Source organism: Oryctolagus cuniculus, chromosome 15, assembly GCF_051225735.1.
Source record: "Oryctolagus cuniculus isolate XC-2025 breed Fujian yellow rabbit chromosome 15, ASM5122573v1, whole genome shotgun sequence".
Lineage (NCBI taxonomy): Eukaryota > Metazoa > Chordata > Mammalia > Lagomorpha > Leporidae > Oryctolagus > Oryctolagus cuniculus.
Window position 1 is genome coordinate 51,773,481 of NC_142881.1, and position 24,277 is coordinate 51,797,757.

The following is a 24,277-nucleotide window of genomic DNA, read 5'->3' on the forward strand; positions in this document are numbered from 1 at the left end:
GAGAGGCACCTGATACGTGTTCTTCAGGCCTCTTAGAAAGAAAACATGGAAGGGCCAGTGCTGTGGCGCAGTGGGTTAAATCCTCCACCTGCAGCACCAGCATCCCATATCAGCGCCAGTTCTAGTCCCGGCTGCTCCACTTCCGATCCGGCTCTCTGCTGTGGCCTGGGAAAGCAGTGGAAGAGAGCCCAAGTCCTTGGGCCCCTGCAGCTGCTTGGGAGACCCAGAAGAGGCACCTGGCTCCCACCTTTGGATCAACTCTGCTCCGGCCATTGCAGCCATCTGGGGAGTGAACCAGCAGATGCAAGACCTTTTTGTCTCTACCTTTCACTATTTGTAGCTCTACCTCTCAAATAAATAAATAAAATCTTTTTTTCTTTTTTTTAAAGGAAAGAAAAACACGGAGCTGCTCCTTTGGCCACAAACATGTGCATCGACCAGAAAAGGAGATGCTGCCAACAGCAAGGAGATGACCACGGTTCAAAACGGAGTTCCCACACAGAACCCAGAGAGTCTAAGATGTGTCCCAGCGTGCTGTGGGCATGGTTGTAAACAAATAAGGGCAACATTGTTGCCAAGAGGACTAACCCCGGGGTGGGTGTGCATATTCAGCACTGAGCAGCCAGATGGCTTCCTGAAACCTGCGGGAGGAAAGGAGCCAACGAGAAAGAAGCCACAGAGAAAGGGGCGTTCAGCTGAAGCGCCAGCCAACTCTCCCCAGAGAAGCCCCTTTGACGAGACCGTGCAAACGAGCTGGAGCTGCTGGAACCCATTCTCTATGGATTCATGCCATGATGAGTGCCAAAAACAATTCTATCAGAGAGAGAGAGAGAGAGAGAGAGAGAGATTCACACAGGAACTGTAGGTGCTGAGGCCACCTGCTGGGAAGAAATTCTCTCTTTCAAAGCTTTCTTTATTCCAAAGGCAGAGTTACAGAGAGAGAGACAGACGGTGAGAGAGGCAGATCTTCCAGCTGCGCAGGTTCATTCCCCAAATGGCCACAGTAGCTGGGGCTGAGCCAAGCCGAAGCCAGGAGCCCGAAAATCCATTCAGGTATGCCACATTTGTGGCAGGGCCCCACGCACTCGGGCCATCTTCTGCTGCTTTCCCAGGCACGTTAGCAGGGAGCTGGGTCCGAAGCCGAACAGTCAGGACTCGAACCAGCACCTACATGGGATGCTGGCATTGCAGGCAGTGACTTAACCCACTACACCACGACTCTGGTCCTAAGAATTCTTATTTCTGAGGTTCTTTCCTGTGCCACTCATACCCCCCCCCCCCCAGTCACCAAGTATAGCAGATATGACAGCCCACAAGCCTTGGCAAAACCTACACAGTGACCCCGTGAGCAGACAAGACGCCACACTGGTTGCCTCTGACCCGGAAGCCTGCCAAGTTCAGAGCTTTCTGTTTTTAATTAGACGCTGAAATTGCAGGTGCTTTCTGTCTCTGAGAAAAAAAGAACTACAGGACATGAAACGATTAACTGAGAAAGCGGGCATCCATCATTAAGCTCTGAGAACGAGTGCATCTTTGCCAAAATCTGATGACTTATTTCAATAGGAAATCTGTAGGATGACGTGGTTGATTGCCAGGACTGCTAAGTCAGTCAATAAGGTTGTACCCGTGACTAATGCTGAGACCAGGGGCACATGAAGCGACCTCAGGGCCAGCAAAGAGAGTGGAAATTCCTGACCAAGGACTTAGGAGTATGAGTGTAAGACAATAGAAAAGGATAGGAGGCTAGAGATACCACTGGGCTTCTATCACACCTATTGATTTTCTTTCTTTTAAGATTTTTTTTTTCTTTTTTCTTTTCTTTTTTTTTTTTTTTTGACAGGCAGAGTGGACAGTGAGAGAGAGAGAGAGAGACAGAGAGAAAGGTCTTCCTTTGCCGTTGGTTCACCCTCCAATGGCCGCCACGGCCAGTGCGCTGCGGCCGGCGCACCGCGCTGATCTGATGGCAGGAGCCAGGTACTTCTCCTGGTCTCCCATGGGGTGCAGGACCCAAGCACTTGCGCCATCCTCCACTGCACTCCCTGGCCACAGCAGAGAGCTGGCCTGGAAGAGGGGCAACCGGGACAGAATCCGGCGCCCCAACCGGGACTAGAACCCGGTGTGCCGGCGCCGCAAGGCGGAGGATTAGCCTAGTGAGCCACGGCGCCGGCCTAAGATTTCTTTATTTGAAAGAGTTACCAAGAGAGGAGAGACAGAGAAAGAGAGGTCCTCCATATGTTGTTTCACTTCCTGAATAGTCACAATGCCCAGCACGGGGCCTCTCCAAAGCCAGAAGTTTCTTCCAGGTCTCCCACATGGATGCAGGGGCCCAAGCACTTGGGCCATCCCCAAGGCCATTAGCAGGGAGCTGGACTGGAAATGGAGCAGCCAGGACATGAACAGGCGCCCGTATGGGATACTGGTGTCACAGGTGTTGGCTTTACCTGCTGGGCCACCAGCCCCAACCTACTGGCTTTCTAAAGCCGCTTACAGTCAACATATGCCAGCCAAACTCGAGCAGACACGAGCAATGAGAAGGGGCTGTGAGATGCTGCTCCAGGAGTGAAATCAAGGACCCTGCTCCTGCCAGGACCCCCTCAAGATGGCACCTGTGCAGTCCAACTCATGGCTGATGTATCCTGCTACAGTGGGCACTCAATCAAGAAGTCTAGTTGGCAGCCAGACGGACAGAGATCCCAAACGCCCAAACGTCTTCAGCTGCCCGTTGCCTCACAAATGCCAATCATGCGCATCAGGACCACAGCACCAGCCAACACCCCTCAGATTTTAGGGACCAAAGCCCAGACCCCTCTACTGGCTGCTCCAGCCTCGGAACAGCCTTCCATAAACTTGTGCTTTGCTATCCCTGCTTTCGCCTCTCTGAGCTACACCTCATTACTCTGTCAGCAGAAAGAAACCGAGACAAACTGGCCGCCGCCAGTGACAAAACCAAGCTGAGAGTTGGTGCAATTCAGCTACAGGCTGGGTTGTGGACCCACGAAGGGAGGGCGGTGTCCAGGACGACCACCACCAGCCAGGAGCTCCCTTCCCTGGGAGCGAATGACAGCATGAACTCAACATCCTCCAGCAACGGCAGATGGAGACAGCAAGTTCCCTGGCTGAGCTGAGTCCGCCAAGAAAGGAAGACACAATTCCGCTTAAATCATAGCACCGGGGCATCCGGGATTTGTGTCTCTGCATAATCCCTGCTTGGTCTAAATTGGCGCCACCACATCGGCCAATTTCTCAGCAGGCAGTTTAACCTGTAGGAGGCATTGCGTGTTCTGTAACAAATCTCATTTCCTCTCAGACTGAAGCAGACAGCTGAAGCCAGATGGCCCCTCAAGGCTGTTCGCTATGCTCAGGGAGCCCAAGATGGACACGGCCCACGGCTGGACTTTTTCTCTTACGCCACAAGGTGGCGCTAAAGTACAGGAAATGCTGCCTAAATTTGGTGTCCCCTGTCAGGGAAAAGGAGAGAAAAACATCCATTATCTCAAGTGGTTGAATTAAAAAAAAAAAAAAAAAAAAAAAAAAAGAGTAGGCCTAGAATGGGCCTAGGAAGGCCCCAGAACACCCAGAATTCCATTTATCTTTGGTAGACGCAAAGATATCTGAGTTTCAGGCTGCAGGTAAATGAGGGCTGGAAATTCAAAGAAGCTTAAAGCAGCAATTAAGTCTTTGGTTTGGTAATGAAGGCAGCACTGAGCAACAGACCAGGTAATTAATGTAATTGAGCTCGGAGGTGAAAGAGCCGTCACTTCTCTCCGCTGTAAATTCTGCACCTGCTAAGGGCTGCGCATGGTTATAGATGAGCTAAGAAGCGACAGAAACCATTAGGGAGACAACCGGATACCACCACCCCACCAAAACCTGGATGCGGAGAGAAAGGGACCTCCTGGACCTGTCACACATGCAGCTACAGAATACTCTCTGGGTTAAGATGGCTCTAAATATACACTAGATGGGGGTGGGGGAGAAGGGGTAAACTTATCAACCATGTTGAGTTTTGTCGCTCCCCCTCTTCGTGGAGGAACGACACTAAACCCTGCCTAGGCTTCATATCCGAGTCACGGCACCATTATGTCGCTCCCCCTCTTCATGGAGGAACGACACAGGACCCTGCGCTGTTCTTTCGTCTGCTCGGCCCTCCCCGGGTTTGCTGCTGGTTCTTCCCGGGTTGGCTACTGTCCCTTCCACTTCCGTGGAAGGGCAGTTCCCCCTGGCCACATTCCCCACTTCCGCAGGGGAGCACCACACCGCCGGCCGGCTCTCTCGGGGGCTGCACAGGTGTTCCCCTTAGATGTTCCCCTTAGATGTTCCTGGTGCATGCCGTCTCTCTCCTCCTTTATAGTCCTCCTCTACCAATCCCAACTCGGCTGCCCACACGCCGAGTACGCTGCTCTCCTCCAATCAGGAGCAAGTCCTACAGTTTATTGGCTGAACTGGAGGCAGCTGTATAGAAGCTGTTTTCTTCTCTCCCAGCGCCATATTGTGGGAGAGCAGATGCATAGAATAAGTCTTAATTCCAGTAACTTAGTCTAGTCCGGGTTGCTCCCCACAAGTTTTGATTGTACAACATTTTGGATCTATTGAGTGAGATAAAAGATTAAAATTAATTCCCCCCCCCTTTTTTTTTTTGTTTCTAAAAATATTTCATTCCTCATTTGTCTTGCGTTGCAGGATTTCCGTCGGCTATTGCTGCTTCCATGCAAGATGTCAGCACAGCCGTCACTCGTGAAACACTGAAATGCTTCTGCGGCAGGGAGATGGCAGAGCAGCTCTGGCGGCCAGTCCCGCCCTGTGTCCCCGCTGCCAGGGCCACGCAGTTCCAGGTGAGGAAACGGGCACTCAGAGGGGTTAAGCCGTGCACTTAATGCCGCACGGCAGGTCCGTGCTGAGAGCTCTGGTCCAGGCACTTACCATCCGCGATGTGAGATGAGCGATGTTGCTTACTGCAGACGGGACTGTGCGGGACAGTAGCTGGGCAGGAGGTCAGTCTGCAGCCCCTCTCTCTGCATGCAACATGGGGGTGGCACTGTCACTGCGGGGAGGCACTGTGGTACTATCTGGTGCTCGACCGCTCACAGGTAACATCTAATGACTCTGGGCCTCAAGTGGCTCATTCGACAAGCATGGTAGCTGTCCATCAATTATTTGTGATAAGGGCACAGCTGCGATTGCCTTCTGTTGCAAGGTACAAAGGGAGAACAGGAAGTTTGCTGAGTCACAGGTACATACACATTAATCTTTATAGCATGTAGAAGATGGGCCAGAGGCTCAGAGAGGTTCAGTTACTTGGCAATTGTCACACAGCTAGTAACAAAGCATTTCCCCAGGACTGCAAATCTCTGGGTAAACTTTCTGCTTCTCCCCAGAGCAGAGGGGATACCCTTCCAAACTCGTCCTGAACCTTATGACCCTGTGGCTTCAGAAGACATTCAGGTGCTTAAAAGAATTGGAAATTACACTGCCAGGTAAAAGATAATCCTCATTAAATCCTCATTAAATGTCATATTCTCTTTTGCTGTGTGTTAACGATAGCCCTTTGTATATAGTCCCTATATCTGTACTAGGAAGAAAATGTTGATGGAAATATAATCACCTAAGGGATTTGGGGATTTTTTTTTCTCTTTAATGAAGTATAAGAGTCAAGAAACAAATGCCACTTTGTAGCCTACTGTGATCAGACATGGTACTAAATGCAGTTCACGGAGGACAGCAGAAGTGGTCCCGGCGGATTCCAGGCAATCGGCTGGCAGGAAGCCAGCCAGCCCCACTTGGCCTTCTCCCTTAACCTTGCACTGACGGCTCCTCCCAACACCTTACTGACTCTGCTTCCTGCAGCTCTCTCCTACCAAGCCCTCTCCCATCACAGGCCGAATAGCCATCACCCTCACCTGCACTTTGAAATGGCCCCTGGCGTGTCCAAGATTGCCAACCCCGATTAGAGGGCTAATGCGCAAATTTAGCCCTCTCACTCCCTTGCTCCAAACTCTTCCATGGAAAGTGAAGTGGAAAAAAACAACGAAAGTTTCTTATAACAGCAGCAACAAAAGATGCAAATCTACTTCAAGAGCCAGTAAGGGGGCCAGCGCTGTGGCACTTAACAGCGGATAATGCTGCTACCTATAGTGCCACCATGCCATATGGGCGCCAGTTCAAGTCCCGACTGCTCCACTTCCAATCCAGCTGTCTGCTATGGCCTGGGAAAGCAGTGGAAGATGGTCCTAGTTCTTGGGACCCATGTTCAGCCACATGGAAGACCTGGAAGAAGCTCCTGGTTCCAGATCAGCTCAGCTCCGGCTGTTGCGGCCACCTGGGGAGTAAACCAGCAGATGGAAGACCTCTTTCTGCCTCTGCCTCTCTGTAGCTCTGCCTTTCAAATAAATAAATAAATCTTAAAAAAAAAAGACCCAGTAAGCCTAGGTATTTCTCACAGGAGAAATAAAACATATATCCGCAAAAAAGGTCTGTACAATAATAGCCACAGCAACCTTATTTATAACAACATGGGAGAGTGGGGGGGGGGGGGAATAAGTGTCCATTAACACAGGACTATGAGGAAAGGTTAGCAAGTTGTAATATATTCATACTCTAGATTACTATTTCACCCCAGAAAAAATACTAAAAGCAAAATAATATGGATTAGGATCACCAGATTTAGCAAATAAAAACACAAAACCGCATGGGGCATGTTGTTACTAAAGAGTATTCATCATTTACTTGAAATTTGAATCTGGGCATTATATTTTGCCTGACATATTTAACACTGATATATCTCAAAAGTGTTCTAAAAAAAAAAAAAAAGCAAATGAAGTTAGACCCGGGAGATCCTGAAAAGCTCCTTTTATACGAACCTCATGAGTAAGCAAAAATATCGCGTGGAAAAACATTAGAGCAGTGGTGGCCCTGGGTGGTGGGGATGGAGTGGAGGGAGGACAGGGGAATGGCTAGGCTAACACAGCTGGCAGCTGGGGTGACACAGGTGCAACTTAACAGGACTCACTCACGTGCACACGTAATCTTGTCCAATTAAGAAACCAAACCTATCTTCCATGAATTCTTAATTCCTAAACTCTTGAATGTAGCCTAGAAGACCTTGCTTTCTCTTGCCATTACTTTCCTGCAGGTCTCCCTCTCTTTCCGGTCCCCTGACTCCTACTGGCTAAGTACAAACAAACTCTTACTTGTCATTTCAGACTCAGTCCCCTTGTGGTATGGAGTTAAAAAAAAAAAATTGCACCAAAATAAACATCCATTTTTCCATGAACTATCTGAAGTTCTCACTTGTGAATATTTGTATCACCAGACAGTTACAGACAGCGAGAGAGAGAGAGAAAGGTCTTCCTTTTGTTTGTTGGTTCACTCCCCAGATGGCCACAATGGCTGGAGTTGTGCCGATCCGAAGGCAGGATCCCTGAGCTTCTTCCGGGTCTCCCACGTGGGTGCAGGGGCCCAAGCACCTGGGCCATCTTCCACTGCTTTCCCAGGCCACAGCAGAGAGCCGGACTGGAAGAGGAGCAACTGGGACTAGAACCGGTGCCCACATGGGATGCCGGCGCCACAGGCAGAGGATTAACCTAGCGCGCCACCGCGCTGGCCCCTCTTCTTTACTTTAAAAAAAAAAAATTATTCAGGTCATACACAAGAAGAGAGAGACAGAGACAGAGACAGGCAAAGAACTCTCATTTGCTGGCTCACTTTCCCAGATGGTAGCAGCAATGAGGACTGGGCAGGGCTAAAACCAGGATCCAGGAACCACTTTCAGGTCTTCCACATGGGTAGCAAGGACTCAACTGCTTGAGCCGTCATCCTTGCCTCCCAGGGTCTGCATTGTAGGAAGCTGGAGTCAGGAGTCAGAGTCAGAAATCGAACGTGAGCACTCTGATACGGGATGTGGGCATCCCAAGGATGGCTTAACTGTCGGGCAAGCACCCTCAACCTGCTGTATTTAGGTTCTCAATGACATGCTGTCCTCCTATGCTCCTCTTGCACGCCCTCACGTGCCTTCTGTGGACTTCTCTCTGCACTGTAGGAAGAACACTCGGCTCAAGCATGGCTTCGTCACCCATTTTCCCACAACCTTTTTGGCTTTCTCTCATGTAGACAGCCTTGCGACTCTCGGGGCTGCAGTGTCAGGTGTGATTAGTGGAGGAGCTGCCATCTGCCCTCTTTCCCCTTTGAGTTCAAGATGTCTTTGGTAATTTCATTAAGTGTCTAGAGCAAGAAAAGGGAATATTAACCTGGAATAATGAAACCTGACATATGTAAATGCACCTTACTCTGTAATCGGTAATCGGAGCGGCGCCCTACGTTTTGCAGACACTCAGTGTGTGTTTGCTGCTGGAGACTACCGATCCCACCCCGGTGCCTTTTTAAATCGTTATGTCATCTCAAAGAAGGAACGAGCTTTCAGAAAGAAAGAAATCAGCTTCATTAATCCACCACCTCAGTTCCAAATTTCCCCTTAATGCCCTCCCATTTATGCATAACATATAGACAGGTTTCATTTGCTTTGACTAGGAATATTAGCGTCTAAATTACACAATAAAATTTGTTCTGGAACATTCTTGGAAGTGGAAGACACGTTACATAATTTCAGGAACACAAAATGAAGGCACAAAATGAAAGATTAGTAAGTGATTTTATCTACTGTTTTCAATGTAGTTTAAAAAGGAGCTGCATTTGATTCTAACAGAAGTAGATGCAAGCCAGTATAAAATCCGAAAGGCTTGTCACTTCATCAAACTTCGAGACACAACCCTGAAAAACAGACCATCTGAAAGGTCAGAGGACAGAGGGCGCTCAGGCCAGAGCTGATGACTCCCAGGCACTGAGGCAGGGCAGGGCTGCCCGGGGCTGTTGCCGACCACAGGGAGGGCTGAAGGCCATCCTTCTTTCTTTCCCTGTGAGCAGGAAGACTGCACACAGGAGAGCGCATCTGGGCTGTGGCCCAGTCCAGCTACTGCAACAGGGCTGAGCTGGCCAGGGGAATCCAAAAGCAAACCACAGGAGGGCAGATGGTCGGAAGTCGTGGGCCTCAGTCCCGGCTGTCTGCCCCCTGGCAATTCTTCAGCCACCGAGACCCCCAGTTTCCTCCTCAATAGCAACCGCGTCACCTGCCTGCATCACACGGTTTTGAGGACCAGAGGAGGTCATCGATAAGAGAGCACTTTTTAGACCAGGCAGTGCCTCCGAATCAGCAGAGCTGATCATTTTACACCCTCAGCCACAACTACTGTCCCGGCAGGTCCAAACAGAATGCCTGTCCCAGTGCACACCACACAGCAGAGATAACTTCCATCAAAAAATCCAGCGATTGCCCATTAGACAGCTCCAGTTCTTTTCCCAGGTCCATGGGCGAGTCTGCAATGATGGGTCCACACTCGCGGGGCATCCCCAGAGCACAGCACCATTCACAAACAAAGTCAGGAACTCATTTTTAGCTGTGAGACAGAGCGAAACAGATCAATCTTGTATTTCAATTTCAGACAGAGATGGCAAAACATTTTGAAGGTGATAAGTACCATGCCCAAGTCACTCAACAGAGTTAATAACATTTAGCAATCTGTAATGAAATATATAGGCAAAGCTCACAAATGCCTACATAAATCATTAGGTGAAGCTATTATGAAGAGAACATTTATAATTGATGATCATGCTGACAACCTGACCCCAGTGATCAATCTTTGCCTCAAAAAAGAATGAGACAACCAGGCATTTAGTTGACCAAAGGAAAGATAAGATATTGCTTGAGCTGCAAGTGGTGACAGCTGAGGAGTGCCCCATCCTTGCCTGCCACCCCACAAGACTTAGCTCTCACACTCCCAGCAGCCCCTGGTCCTGCAGCCCCATGTCAGGCTGAGAGAGAGGGCAGCATGCTCACGGTGATCTTAACCTCTACCTGGCTAACTTGAGGCAGCTGGTGGGAGGCTGCATCGCACCAGCTGAATGCTATGATTGAGGACATGGGTTGCTGTCCTGGGCAGCCCTGACAAGGCCAAGGAGCAAGAGGTGTGGAAAGAGGACTCATGCAGTTTGAGAAAGCCACAGAGGTGCCCTTGGAAACCACTCTGATGCTGAACACAGAACAGGCCCGGATGGTGGCCAGAATTCTTCACGGCGCTATGACTCATAGACAAGGCTCCCTTCCTGTGGGGGATGAGATCCTAGAAAGCAGTGGCACACACATGACCAGTCACTCAGCGGATCAGTGCAGAAGGCAGTCAGAGAAACAAAGGAATGATCTCAGTAAAAGTAATTCCTAACGAGCAAAGCTGTCTTCCCGCACTGCAGGTGCCCGTTCAAGTTCAGATCGACTGTGATCCCCAAAGAGACAGTCTGGTCCCTGGCAAGGAGACAGGTTGTTCCTGGGGACATTATCCAGATGGGACCTTCAGCATGGATGACAGCAGCTAGTGGCAAGGGCGGAGTTTGCACAATTGCTGCATTCATTTCCTGGAGCTGCAGGAAGAAGGAGGGGCAAGTGTGGCTGAGTGTGTTCCCAGTGATGCCCCAGTATGCAGTCCCTTTGGGGAAAAGTGCAAAGACAAACACCTGGCCAAGCACAGCTCGAGTTTTGACCAGTTGCATGTTGTTTGACTTCCTACATTCAGGAGGAAGACTTGGGCGCTGCTTGGAGTCAGTGGGGCAGACTGCCCTTGTCTATACTCTTGAGGAACTGTGGTTTTTCTGCTTGCTACTTGCTAAATTCTTTATTTAGTGGAGGGTTAAGTTTATGATTACTAAGTAAAATGAAAGGATGTCATTGTAAAATTTAAAGAAAAAAATCAGAAAAAAAAGGAGGTGGGTAGAAGTGAGGGAGACAGGGAGAGTAGGGTGGGAAGTTGCTCTTAAAACTGTATATATGAAATACATAAAATTTGTCCCCTTTATTTATAAAAAGTAAAAAAAAAAAAATCCTCACTCACCCAGAATCCAGAGAAATTTGTGCACCCTGGTCTGTATGTATGGCCACCAAGGAAGAGCAAGAAGATGGGAATGAGTACTTTACCTCAGTGCAGTTGACCAGGAACACCTCTGCCAAAAAGTTCTTGGAGTCTGGCACCAGATTCATAAGCAGGACAAGATCCCCATCCTTGGCACTGCAGCCCAGACCCTGAAGATTGTGTGGATAAAATCACCCCCCCCCTTTTTTTGTTATATAGTTTTTTTTTTAATTTAATAAATGTGAATTTACAAAATGCAACTTTTGTATTGTTGTGGCTCCCCCCCCAACCTCCCTCCCTCCCGTGGCCCTCCCCTCTCCCACTCCCTCTCCCATCCCGCCCTTCATCGAGTTTCATTTTCAATTACCTTCATATACTGAAGATCAACTTAGTATATACTAAGCAGGGATTTCAACAGGCTGCACTCACACAACCGCACAAGGTATAGGGTATTGTTCGACTAGTAGTGTTGTTTTTAAGTTTCATAGTAAAACACATGAAGGACAGAGATCCTACGTGGGGAGCATGTACCCAGTGACCAGTGTAAGCAAATAATGAAGGATAGAATTAAAAGGGAGAGAATGATCCTGCGGGGGAAACAGGACACACAGCAGACTCATAGAATGGCAGCACTCCTGCCTCAGAATCAACCCTTGGGACATTCGGATGTGGCTAAAAGGTCCATGAGAGTCTCACAGGCATGGAAAGCCACGATATGGTGGCAAAAAAAAAAATCTAAATGAAAGATCCTGGTGAACAAGACCCCAGCAGAAGGAACAGGCCATCAAGGAGAGAGAAGCCTTTCTCTGAAGGGAGGAAGGAACCTCCACTGTGATACAGCCTTGACTAAACAAGTTCAGAGTTGGTGAACTCAAGGGGCTTCCATAGCCTAGACAGCTCAAAGCAAGAGTCTTAGGTGATTGCTGACGTCATAAATAAGAGTGCCAATTGTTAAAACCACCCCCTTTTCAATGGGGTTCACTGCACCTCCTACCTAGGTGTTCCCAACTGAAGCCCTGGAGGCCGTTCACAGCTAGCCAACCCTCACTATCAGCAATGCTGCTGGTGAAACTCTTAAAAAAAAAAAATCAAACTAAGTCTTTGACCAGGTGCGCAGCTCTCTAGAACTAGACTCTGAGGGGTATACTTGTAGCAGCAGTCCCTTTTTAGTTAGGGTGACTGTTGCCATGTGCTTGCAGGGAGCAGCAGGCAAGACTGCCAGATGACATGCATTGCAACATGAATTACAATCCAAGAAGCATACTTGTAACTGCAGTATTTCCTCAGTTAGGGTGAGTTTTCTATGGTCTAAGAGGTTTTCCCAGGTATATAATTTGCATTTCTGGGAGGAGCTGGAAATGGATAGCCTTTTTATTTTAGGGGACTCCACCAAATGCCCTGGGACCTCCCTGCACAGGATTGCCGTGGAAGCAAATAATGTCTGTGCCCAAAGAGGCACTGTCCAGAGGCAACCCTTTAGAGTGGCAAAGCTTGAACCAGGCTGTCTGGATCTGTTAACAATTCATATCACTCTACAAACCACCATGGCCCTGAACCTAGGGACCTCAGACTGCTTTTGACAATTATTCAGTATCCTGTTGGACAGACTGACAGAAAGAGTGACCACCAAGCAAGCTGGAACGCTCAGCCCTGCTGGCTGTTATATTTCGCATATAAATTTATAAATTGGCATTGTGACTCTCAACCCATTTTTTCAGGGGAGCCTTAGCAAGAGATAGATGGGACTTAACTCCACTGGGACAATGCTGACGCCACCCCAGCTCCAGAGCTGCCCACAGGAGCTGACGCTTGTGTCGTAACTGTGCCACAGTCTCTCTTTCCCCCATCAGCCCTGGGGCCCTGACCAGCTTGAGGACAAGAAATCTGTCTCTCTTGCTCACTGTTACATCCTCAGTGCCCGGCAGAGTGCCAATACAGGCTAAGTGCTCAGCATTTGTTGGGTGGATGAGAAATGCTGAACCTGAACTTGCTAGCAGAGAGCCCCAAACAAAGTGCCGTAAGACCCGAAGCAGCTGTGTGGCATCTTGACAGTCAAGTAGCCAGCCTTGCCAAAGCCTGCAGAACTTACCAGGACAAGATATGATTTGTGGAGCACCTGGAACAATTCTAGACAAATCCTTAGCCCTCAGGGAAGACGTCTCCTTCCCTCTCTGCTCTAACGACCTTGCATGCATGGTATCATGCCCCTGATTGAGATTACAGCCATCTTCAGCTGGCTTTCTAGGTGAGCAACAGATTATGAAATGGAGTTCACATGTAGGAAGGTGAATAGGGAGTGCTTTCCCGAAAAACACCCGGCTCATTCATTGTTAGCGTCCTAGATTCGTTTGAGCCACTCTTAGCAGTGTCCTATTCGAGCTGTAGATGTCGCATTTTCAGATCTGAGCTGGAGCAACACTGACTTGCTCCATCAGGAACATCAGGAACTTTCCCAGGAAGAAGAAGCTGGCCCATCTTGTGCCCAGGTGGTTTCAAGGTGACCTCTGGGAGGGCAGCACCTTGACCACAGGTAATTCTTTGTTGAAAACCTGTTGCTTGGGGCCGGCGCTGCAGCTCACTAGGCTAATCCTCCGCCTTGCGGCACCGGCACACCGGGTTCTAGTCCCGGTCGGGGCACTGGATTCTGTCCTGGTTGCCCCTCTTCCAGGCCAGCTCTCTGCTGTGGCCCGGGAGTGCAGTGGAGGATGGCCCAAGTGCTTGGGCCCTGCACCCCATGGGAGACCAGAAGAAGTACCTGGCTCCTGCCATCGGATCAGCGCGGTGCGCCGGCAGCAGCGCACCTGCCGCGGCGGCCATTGGAGGGTGAACCAACGGCAAAGGAAGACCTTTCTCTCTGTCTCTCTCTCTCACTGTCCACTCTGCCTGTCAAAAAATTAAAAGAAAGAAAAGAAAACCTGTTGCTCACCAAAGGTTGAGAGTACTATGTAGGAAAGAAGATTAAATATTCTTGTTCTTTTTGCAAGGAGAAAGAATAAAAGTGAATTACTCTTTAGGACAAGGAATGCATGCAGTAAAAAGCAACTAATGTATGAGACCTGCTAGGAATACAAAATCCCAGAAGCCCTGGCAAGGGATTGCACTTCTTCAAGAGAAAATCTCAAGAGCATACTGGGAAGGCAGTGAGGTAAGGACCCTGGCTGATGCCAATTAGTGCTCAGTAAACAAATCAGATAATTTTGGGTTTTGCTCAACATCGGGCCCACTTTCCAAGTTCTTAAGAAAAAAAAAAAAAAAGAAACTTCAATTTCTCGTAAAAATTCAATATGCAAAGTGGCTTCTATTTGATTTGTGGAGGAACAGCATGTGTTTGTTTTGTGTCAGAGGTTCTGATGGCAATTTCTGAACAATGTGTTGAGTCATGAATCCCTTAGGGTAAAAGATCTTGACACGAACATGCTGGGGGCGGGGGGAGGGCAAGGGTGGTGACAGCTGCACAAGTTAAGGCTAACAGAAGGCTCATTACCCTTCTAACTGAAACTCTTTAATGCAAACATTTACCTTACACCTGTGCCCAGGAATACTGCTCCCTCCCTCAGGTACTGTGAAGCCACACACTTAGGAATAGTGACCATAAAAATAACAACAGTGCATACTTATTGGCCGTCTGTCACATGCCAGGCATCTCTATGGTTATCTTGTTTAATTTCCAGAGTAGCCATATGATACGTTTTACAAATGAGGGAAGTGAGGCTTTGAGAGGCTAACTAACTTGCTCATTCTCATTCAGGTACTAGGACTGAGCTGAAATTTCAACCCGGCCAATCCAGAAGTGGAATCACTCCCTTAACAAGTATGTAGACTGTATCCCCCAGACAGTATCCATGTACTCATAGATCTCTGATCATTTTAACTCACTGAGGCTAAACGTCTCACTCAAAGAGAGATCTTTCTCATTGGCATCAATCAGACACAATGGCCTTGACAGCGATTCGTCCCAAGATTGTTGTTGATGGAGGAGAAATTGGACACTGCTAATGTAAATTGTGTATTCTACTTGGTCAATATGATGCTCCTCCTAGGTAAAAGGAAAAATGAGACACTCTTTCCTTCAAAATAGAAATCTCCTTTATGTCCTGTATGGACTGGCAGCAGCTGAGGTCTCTGAGGTCATGGGACTTGTGGAACAGAACACACCGTTCAGTCCTGACCTCCCAGGGCGGATCAGCTTCTTGGGATGGGTCCTCAGGAGGCCTTTAAAAGTTGGTGGCTGAACCTTGTCCCCTGATAGCACGATTGCCCTAGAGAAAATCAGATCTGCACTGGCTCCTTGGAGGTTCATCAGAGACAGGTAGGAGGCCGAAACCAGGAGTGAGGAACTGCTGAACACGTCAGGGAGGAGGGTCCCTGATAACCCGCCTACTTCCCACCTCTCCCAACCTCAGCCGGTAGCTATTTCCAGTGTCCAAAAGTCTGTTTTTAGACAGAAAAGATTCTAATCAATATAATTTTCGAGTATGTTTTTCATTTCTTTTTGAGAGGACTGGGGAAATCTTATCGGCTTGTTCGGTCCCCAAATTCCTGTAACAGCCAGGACTGGGTCAGGCCAAAGCTGGGAGTTGGGAACTCATCCAGGTCTCCCACATGGTTGGCAGGAACCCAGCTACAGCCATCTCAGGAGCTGCAGCTGGGAATCAAACCAGGTACTCCAGACTGTGCAACATGGACAGCTTAACCAGCGTCTTAACCGCGAGGCTAAACAGGAACTCCTAAGTATTGCTTTTAAAATGTGAATCCTTGGGAAATGAGCAAGTCCTGAATGCTTTACATGACACAACTTCTCTGTTCACTCGAGGATGGAATTTTAGCGACTGTGCTAGCAAGGCCCTGTTTCCTAGCCATATCAGACATCAAAGGGCTTATTTTTGTTGCCACAAAGAGAAATCTTTCTCATTTTGGGAAATCGCTTATACTTTTATTGTATTGTCCTTATCATTATGATGATTATATTTTTCTTATAAAATGAAGGTCATAATCTTACCTCAGAGGGTTAACTTGAAGAATAAACAATACAAGCTTGGAGTATCTATAGAATTCTACAAGTGATTGCCGGGGTCATTATTAAGAATCAGGTCTCTTCCTAGCACTGCTTACTAAAGTGCCCACTTCCTACTCAGCATCTGCCACTGTCAGACACCAAATGAAGCCCAAATCACCAAGAAAAAAAAGACTAAACCGTCCATTGGCACCAGTCAGACCAACCCCAAAACTAAGTGTCACTGAAACCCTGAGGGAGAGATGACAAGATGCAATCAGTGGTTCAAGGGCCAGATCTTCACAACACTGCTGATGGCAGCAACAGGGAAAACAAAATACGTTGCTGCCAAGTGACTTCAGGGAGTCCCTGGTTCACAACCTTAAAGAGCTGGAGATGTTATTGAGGTGCAACAGATCTCATGATGCTGAGACTGCTCACAAGGCCTCCTCCAAGAACCGCAGAGCCATCACGGAGTAGACCAGCAAATGCACTCATCCCAGTGTCAGACTGCACTGGGAAAATGAACAGACAGCGCATGTGCATATTTTGTGTTTAAATAAAAATCATTAAATCTGCACCCCCCCCAAAATCTCTGAGGGGACTTTGACCTCCTTCTCCCAAAAGGATTCTGCGGGTCTGATATATGAGGCTGTGAAATGCAATAGTCACACTAGTGAGGCCAATTGACTGAATATGTTCTTGTTCAATCACCAAATTCTGGGGTTTGAATTGCATCCAGAAATCTATACTTTGACAAGTGAAGAGTCATTATAATTGGGAGGGGAATTAGGGAGAGAAAAAGCAACCAAATGTATGCAAAACAAACAAAAATATTTTATTGTAACTTAAAATTCATTTCCTAGACCATGGATAATGCACGCATTGGATAACATTAGTAGACACAGTGAAGAGGCATTTGGACAATCACCAAATTTGGACAATGATGAATGTGCAGATGTCATAAAAGAACTTTTCCATGTTACTGGATTTCCTAAACGTAGTATTGGCAAAAAAGTAAATTTCAACACAAAAACATGTAGTCTATTTTTCTGAATGTCACTTATTTTATTTGCTAACCTTGACAGTGACTAAAGAATGAGGTACGGTAAACTTTCCAGAAGTCTGAGTGTGGAGCAGAAGTCCAAGGTGCCCTTGAGCGCCCATTATTGCATTATTGAGTAGGATGGACTTGGTGATGAAATTGTCCTTACTCCAGGTTTGCCACAGAGAAAAGGACTATTTCCCTACCTCACAGAGGCGTTGTGAGGATTCATGCTAATAAAGTGCTTCAGGCGCCTTCCAAGAAAGGCAACAGAGAAGTGTAAAATAACTGTACATATTTCAAAAGAAATGAAAAGACAGTTTTGGCACAATGGGAAGGGTGTCTTCTATTTAAAGAATACTTGGATATTTATAAACCCCTCTGACCTCATGGTTTATTTTACTTTATTTTTATTTAAGAGAACAAATGTTTCTCTATTGTCAATCTTACAACAGCCATTCTCAACCCAGGCCATGTAGCTGCAATCAGTTAAAGAGATCATTCAAAATATAGATGCTTGGGTCAGAGCCTAGACCTACAGTATTAATATTTCTAAGTGTGGTATCCAGACACCTGTATGTTCAAAAGAACCTGTGAGGAATTCTCATGCATATCCAAGTTTAAAAACCCATTTCTTCAGGGGAAAAAACTGTCAATCTATTAAACACTGATTTCTTTCCTAGAACATTATTTAGATGAAATTAAACTGGATAAGGGTATCAATTTCTTACATTTCCCACTCAGACTCAGCACATTCACTCTCCCTCTCTCTCTCACACACACACTCCCTGTGTAGTTCTGCTCTTGAGTTAAACTGATTAACAGTGGTAAAATCAGATAGCAGCAAACAAGTGCTTCCTCAGGATGATACACAGGACCTGCAATCCACCCCCCACTGTGCCCAAAGCAAATGGATGTCTCCCATTTGCTACAATGGAATGGTTGAAAAATGCATTTCCAATTTGGAAATGGGTAAAATCATCACCTCCTGGGAAACATCGGTCAAGTGGATGCTGACAAGTGAGCGAGATTATGATGACCGACTGTGGAGAAAGGCTCCCGAGACCACTCCTCTGCTTGGAGTTTGCCTGCATCTCAGGAAGTGAAATGTTTGTGCTCAGTGGGCACCAAATGACATATGTATGGGTGCTCCATCAAGGTAAACAAAATAGAATAGCAAAAACTAGTGACTCATTTAAAATAATTTTTTTAAAAAAATGATCAGTTTGCTCCAGTGCAAGTCTTCACGCTGTTTTAGCAACCACTTTCATTTCCTGGTTGGCTTGAGGTCTTCTATCTACCAGCTAGTCTACCACAGACAAGAGTGATTTAATCCCTACTGGCCTTCACATAGCCCATCACGGGGCTTGCATCAGTTTTAAAATAGGAGCGAGCGCTCTGGGCACCCTGCAGTGGAACTAGTGGAGTCAGCATAGAAATTACACTTCTTTACACAGAGAAAAACCTTCTGAGCGGGGCCCAAAGTTTCACAATGTTCAAAACTAATGAATAATCTCACTTCCTGGGGGGAAAATACAGGACAGATATATTGTACATACAGTACATAAAGAGTAGGATATGTTGAAAAACCAAATTGTTCAGAGTCAACCACGGGAAAGTCTGCTGTGAGAAAGCAGTCTTGACTCTATAGAAATCTACTGGAGAATTAGTTAAAATATTTTTTTTTGCTATAGGGTATCAAAGGGCAAAAATAGTGTCTTGCAATAGTCCTCTAAACATTAGAGGCAACTTTGTACAAAAATGTGGTGGGAGCTGGCTTGGGGAGTGGTTTTTTGCAAAGATCCCAAGTGGGCAAAGCTGCCAGCAGCAGAATCAAACCTCCCAGGAGGACGCAGAAGCCGCTGAAATAAAAGGCGATGTCATAGGTCTGGGTCCAGTCGTAAAACCAACCTGCAAAGACAGTGAGAGAAAGTGAGCTTCGTAGGAACTGTGGAAATCTCAAGCCCTTCCCTTCATTTTATCCATCGCACATACAGATAAGCTTAGGACATACAGTATTTATTATTCTCACCTCCTTCCAGCTTGGCATTAGAAGAAGAGTAAGAAGAGGAGAACCTCTCAGATATTTGGACATGAACAAACAGGCATTTAAAAGAATGGGGACCAATTCCAGAGCAAATATATTGGCTTTCCCAGCAGGATCAAGGCAAACTTGACTAAATCATTGCCAGGAGACATTCTTTGCAGATTTACTATCTGCAAATCTCTGCAATTACCATAGTCTGGATTTCTATTTCTGGAGCTACTGCAACCAAGAACAGTAAAATAGGTTGATGTTAAGGAAATTATCTTACCAACAATTGGTGGTCCAAGGCTATTTCCAAGTCCAGCAAAGAACATTAATATCCCATAGGCATGGGCTAATTTTTCAATACCCACAGTCTTCGTGGTCACATATGGGAAGATGGACCAATTACCAGTAAAAAACCCCAGGATCGCAGAAAGGATTGCCAACGTGACATAACTCTTGGCAAATGGAATTGCACACAAGGCCAGGCCCATGATTAGTAAGGTAACTACGTAGAGATATAAAGTATTAATCCACTTGAAGTCAGCCAGTATCCCTAAAAGGAGTTTACCAACTGTTGTCATAATGCCTATAATGGAAATAAGAGGCATAAAAAACTCTTCTTCTTTCACATTTGAACTCCTTGCTACATCTTCCATAAGCAGAGAAGGTGGAAACCCTCCAATGTCAAAAAGCAGGATAGCAATGAAGAGAGCTGAAAACACCCTGTTTTTAAAAAGAGCCAGAGTTTCTCCACAGTAGTTTTTATATAACTGCCACTTCCTCTTGGCAAGCTGTTTGCAAAAATATGTCTGTTCTGCAACCTTCTTTCTGTAGGTTTCAGGCTCTTTTGTGTCCGCCGTGGTGGGTGTTTTATGATGCAGACTCTCCTGTTTCCAGCCAGCAGGGGCCAGAGGGCTCTTGCACGTTTCCTCACAAGTGTAGCTCTTATCAAGAATGTTTATGTTTTCTTCCAGATTTTTTTCTTTTTCATTGTAAATGGAGTATCTATCCGGTATATTTTCTGGAGCTGTTTTTTCGGGCAAAGGACACGCAGAGGGCTGGAGGGGTCTCATCAGACTGCCACAGGCCAATATATTTAGAGCTAAAGCACCCACGATCAGCAGACATCCGTCCAGTCCGTAGAACTCTATCAGCATCCTCTGCAGAGCCGCATATATGAAAAGGCCAACGCTAGAACCTACAACGGAAATGGGAACGGTTCAGTCTCAGCCTCTTAAACGGGGGCTGGCAGACAAGCATTAGTAATACCACGAGTCAGTGTCTCTTTCTCATGGGCATTCATATGCACTTCCTGTTAAAATCATAGCACTGTGGAAGATAACAATGATGACAGTACTAACAGTAAATCAGACAAAACATTTATCTTACAAATTAGCATTAATGGTTCAGACACGTTCAACATTTTACATCACATACTCTTTTTCTTATTCCCAAGCCACAGATGAAGTACCCTAGGGCTAGAAGGCTTGAGAAATTACCCACTGATCACAGAGCTATTAATGGCATAGGTAGGATTCACAGTGAAGTCAGTCTGACTCCAGGAGCCCATACTCTTAACAAACTCCAACCTGCGATTCTTTTTCACTGGGTATGTGCCAGGCTCCATGCCATATCTTCATTTCCTTTTTTTTGCAAATTTTTCTTATGTTACTTTTTGAGATGAATAATATATTACATTTTAGGATATTTATAGTGGCTGGATAGTTCAAATCCACTGCTGAATCACAAAAATGGGTAATTCATATTTTTAAGGTATGAATAAAGTGATGAGAAGTGAAAGGATATTTAAAATGACAAAGCATGCTGGTTTGTACACCATGACACCCTTTCCTCACTGACCATTCTATTACACTGGAATGTCAGGTCACATCAGCCCATTTAATCTATGCTTTTCTCTTCTGATTCTGATTTCAATTTTTGAAAATTGAGTATTTGAAAATTTGAATGTCAGTGGAAAATGTCATGTGGAAAAACAGGGGGAAAGAGATGTGTTATCAACAAAGAATCTAAAGAGGTTGATTGTGCATTTATTTCGGCCCACACCAAATTAGATTATATGTCCGCTTGGATGCCAGTGGGACCAAGCCTGGAGATATGACTGATGACATGGACACATTTACTGTTAAAAGCCCATCAAATCAAGGCCAGCATCGAGGCACAATAGGTTAAGCTGCCACCTACAGTGCCGGCATCTCTTAATGGTACTGGTTCATGTCCTAGCAGTTCCACTTCCAACCCAGCTCCCAAGTAAATGGCCTGAGAAAAGCAGCAGAAGGTGGCCCACCTGGTTGGACCCCTGACACCCACGTAGGAAACCCAAAAGAAGCTCCTGACTTCAGCCTGGCCATGCCATTGCCGTTGTGGCCACCTGGGGAGTGAACCAGTATATGAAGATTCTCTCTCTCTTCTCTCTCTCTCTGTTTCTGTCTCTGTCTCTCCCTCTCTCTAACTCTGCCTTTCAAATAAATAAATAAATCTTGAAAAATCAAATAAAAAATTCTTACAAATGGATCTAGGTCTTCAAGTTGAAGAAAATGCTGTCCCTAACATTTTTAAAGTTAGTTCCTTTGTTCCCAATTAAGGGGAAAAAAAATTTACCATTTCATAAAAACTAATTCATGGTTCACAAAACTTTGTGTGGCTGCTAAAAAACTGAATATCTCTTTGTTGACTACTGAGAGGTAGTAATAGCTGACAAATTCAATCTTTTCCTTCTTTTGTAAAAGTAGCACCTGCTTCAAAAGTTTAAAGCACTTCAGGAAACAGAGAAAGTGGCAGGGTGGTCACGTGGACTGCTGTGCTACCTTAGCACCCTTTAACTGTTGATTTGTGACTTGAGCCCAACACAATATCTTTGTATCTGACAAAGTACCACACCATTAAGAAGTTAAAAATGCTCTCGGTGTTTTTGAAAGTTCTGTGCCTTGACCTTAAGTTAAGAAAATAACTTTCCCATTGCTCACCAAACCAAAGTTTTTCTGTGAACATCATGAAATATAAGAAAGACATATCAAATCAATTCAATAGATATTTATTGAACACCTATGGTATGCTAATTTCAGTGCAGATCAGAGAAAATCAAATCACACACTAGAGGCTGGTTTCCTCAGCCTGCTTCTCACAAGAGCACGGCCCTGGCTTAGAAAGATACTGGCGGGGGCAGGCACTGTGGAACAGCAAGTTAAGCTGCTTGGGATGCCTGTCCTCCGAGATGGGAGTCCTGGTTCAAGTTCTGCCTACTCCGCTTCAGATGTAGCTTCCTGTTAATGCACCTGGGAAGGCCCAAGTGTTTGAGTCACTGCCACCCTTGAGGGAGACACAGATGGATTTTCTGGCTCATGGCTTCAGTCTGGCCTAGTCCTGGTGGTTATGGGCGTTTGGGGGAGTGAACCAGTAGGAAGAAGATCTCTCTCTCTCTCTCTCTCTTTCTCACTGCATGTATGTCTAGCCCTTGTTCTGTCACTCTGCCTTTCAAGTAACTCTTTAAAAAAATAAAGATACAGGAAATATTCCAGGGCAATGGAAAATAATTTAGAATTTGCTTGAGGTATTGTATAAGTAGTAAATCTGTAATTGTTGATCTTCAAAAAGAACCACCTAATTTAGAAATGATCAATGTAAAGGGCAAAGTGAAATAAAACACTAATTATCCTTTCACGCATGTCTAGATTGTGCATCACTACAGAGAGGGAAAACATTAATTGGTGTTCAGGGAACTTCAAAGAGTAAGAAATGCACTAAAAGCTCTGATTAACTCAAATTAGCAAGGAAGGATCAATAAACTTTTTCCATAAGGAGCCAGATGGGAACTATTTAACACAGCTGGGGCCATAAATCCCTGTCCCAAATTCTTAACTCTGCATAATTTTCATGTGCAATGAAATATTATTCTTTTTAACTTATTCACTCATTAAAATATGTAAACACCACTGTTAGCCGTGGGCAGTACAGAAACAGGCAGCAGACCAGAGATGATCCATGGGGATGTTTGCCAAACCCTGGGCACCAGGGAGCAAAACGGTTGTTCCCAAACCTTCATTCGATGCCCACATTCCTTCCTTTCAACGTGGCCACAATATTGCAAGTATTTTTCCTTTGAGGATTACTTTTAGTTTTTTTTTAAAGTTCAACTGTGATGTGTGTTTCACTTGTCACCTCTTTCACTTGCAGGTGGATTTGTGCCTCTGCCTAAGTTCAGTTAGCTCCCTGGGAGTTGAAAGGGAACACTCCTCCCAATGTTGACTGTCATAGTTGCTCCACGGTTTTCTCAGTGTGCCACAGCACAGCCCCAGCTCCTGCGAGAGCAATTCTCACAGAATTCCAAATAAACCTGGACGTGAAGGGAAAGCGAGGTCCTGATGATACGGGCTGCCACTTTCAGAGCCCTTCCACATAAACTCCTTCAGTGTTTCCAGTACCCCAGGAATGTGTGCTAATTACCCTCACTTTACAGTTCAGAAAACTGAGGCATAAGGCAGCTAAATAACTTGTCTAACACCAGACAGCAAGAGACTGTCAGAAGTAGGATTTGCTCAGCCAGTCTGGCTGCAGGGCCTGTGCTTGTAATTCTACCTCTTTCTGTCTTTACAAAAAAGAAAAAGAAAAAACCTAGTTCAGGTTGAACATCCCTAATCCAAAACTCCAAAATCCAAAATCTTTCTGAGTGCTTTTTGAAATGTCCTAAGTGGAAAATCCCATACCATGAAACTTTGTTTCTTATACAAAAATATATGAAATCACCTACAGGTTGTGAGCATGTATGTGTTTATATAAAAGCATTTTGTATTTAAACTTGGGTCCCTTCCCAAGATACCTCAATATGTGTCTGCAGATATTCCAAGATCCAAAAAAAAAAAATGCAAAATCGGAAATATCTGTGGTGCTGAGCATTTCAGGTAGGACGTGTTTTCATTTAGGCTGCTGTGCCTACCCTCACGCTCCATCCCACACTTGTGGGAGACCCTAAAGGGTCACACTACTCTGGACCCCCATCTCCGTTTTGGGTGTTCCATCTTCCGTGTCTGCCGTAGCCATATCCTCAGACTCTGACCTTGTGCCTTTTCAGCCACAAGTCACATTTCTCATCTGACAACGCTTCCTCAAAGGAGCTTGGGTAATAATCCAGGTGGATTGAATTCAACTAGGCATCTCCTTGTTGCCTCTTGGTTGACCACAGGAACAAAACCTGAGTTTGCAGCCTGTTACCAGAATAACTCCTGGAATTCCACACCCTAGCT

General features: G+C 46.1%; 1 protein-coding gene, 1 long non-coding RNA gene and 1 pseudogene across 8 annotated transcripts in view; 2 read left to right on the forward strand and 1 right to left on the reverse strand.

The window, feature by feature from the left end:
• The first annotated feature begins 3,745 nt into the window (after nt 1–3,745).
• LOC149121995 (uncharacterized) lies at nt 3,746–6,401 on the forward strand. Of its 5 annotated transcripts, none has more exons than XR_016221348.1 (4): nt 3,746–3,934; nt 4,681–4,832; nt 5,376–5,474; nt 5,556–5,657. It is a non-coding gene; the product is annotated as an uncharacterized LOC149121995 (long non-coding RNA). The 5 variants fall into 5 exon arrangements; XR_016221346.1 differs by lacking the exon at nt 3,746–3,934 and adding an exon at nt 3,971–4,593 and having other exon boundaries at nt 5,381–5,474; nt 5,641–6,401; XR_016221347.1 differs by lacking the exon at nt 3,746–3,934 and adding an exon at nt 3,971–4,593 and having other exon boundaries at nt 5,381–5,474.
• A 3,057-nt stretch (nt 6,402–9,458) lies between these two features.
• On the forward strand, nt 9,459–11,007 carry LOC138845482 (55 kDa erythrocyte membrane protein pseudogene; annotated as a pseudogene).
• A 5,750-nt stretch (nt 11,008–16,757) lies between these two features.
• Nucleotides 16,758–24,277, reverse strand: part of SLC16A9 (solute carrier family 16 member 9) — a 51,786-nt gene continuing 44,266 nt past the window's right edge. For all 3 annotated transcript variants that reach the window (XM_089314879.1, XM_002718477.6, XM_051823884.3), the window contains exons 5-6: nt 19,303–20,217; nt 16,758–18,898 (exon numbers count right to left, since the gene is read on the reverse strand). In XM_089314879.1, coding sequence (XP_089171005.1) covers nt 18,720–18,898; nt 19,303–20,217 — 1,094 coding nt within the window. In that variant the 3' untranslated portion in view covers nt 16,758–18,719. The remainder of the gene's footprint in view (nt 18,899–19,302; nt 20,218–24,277) is intronic.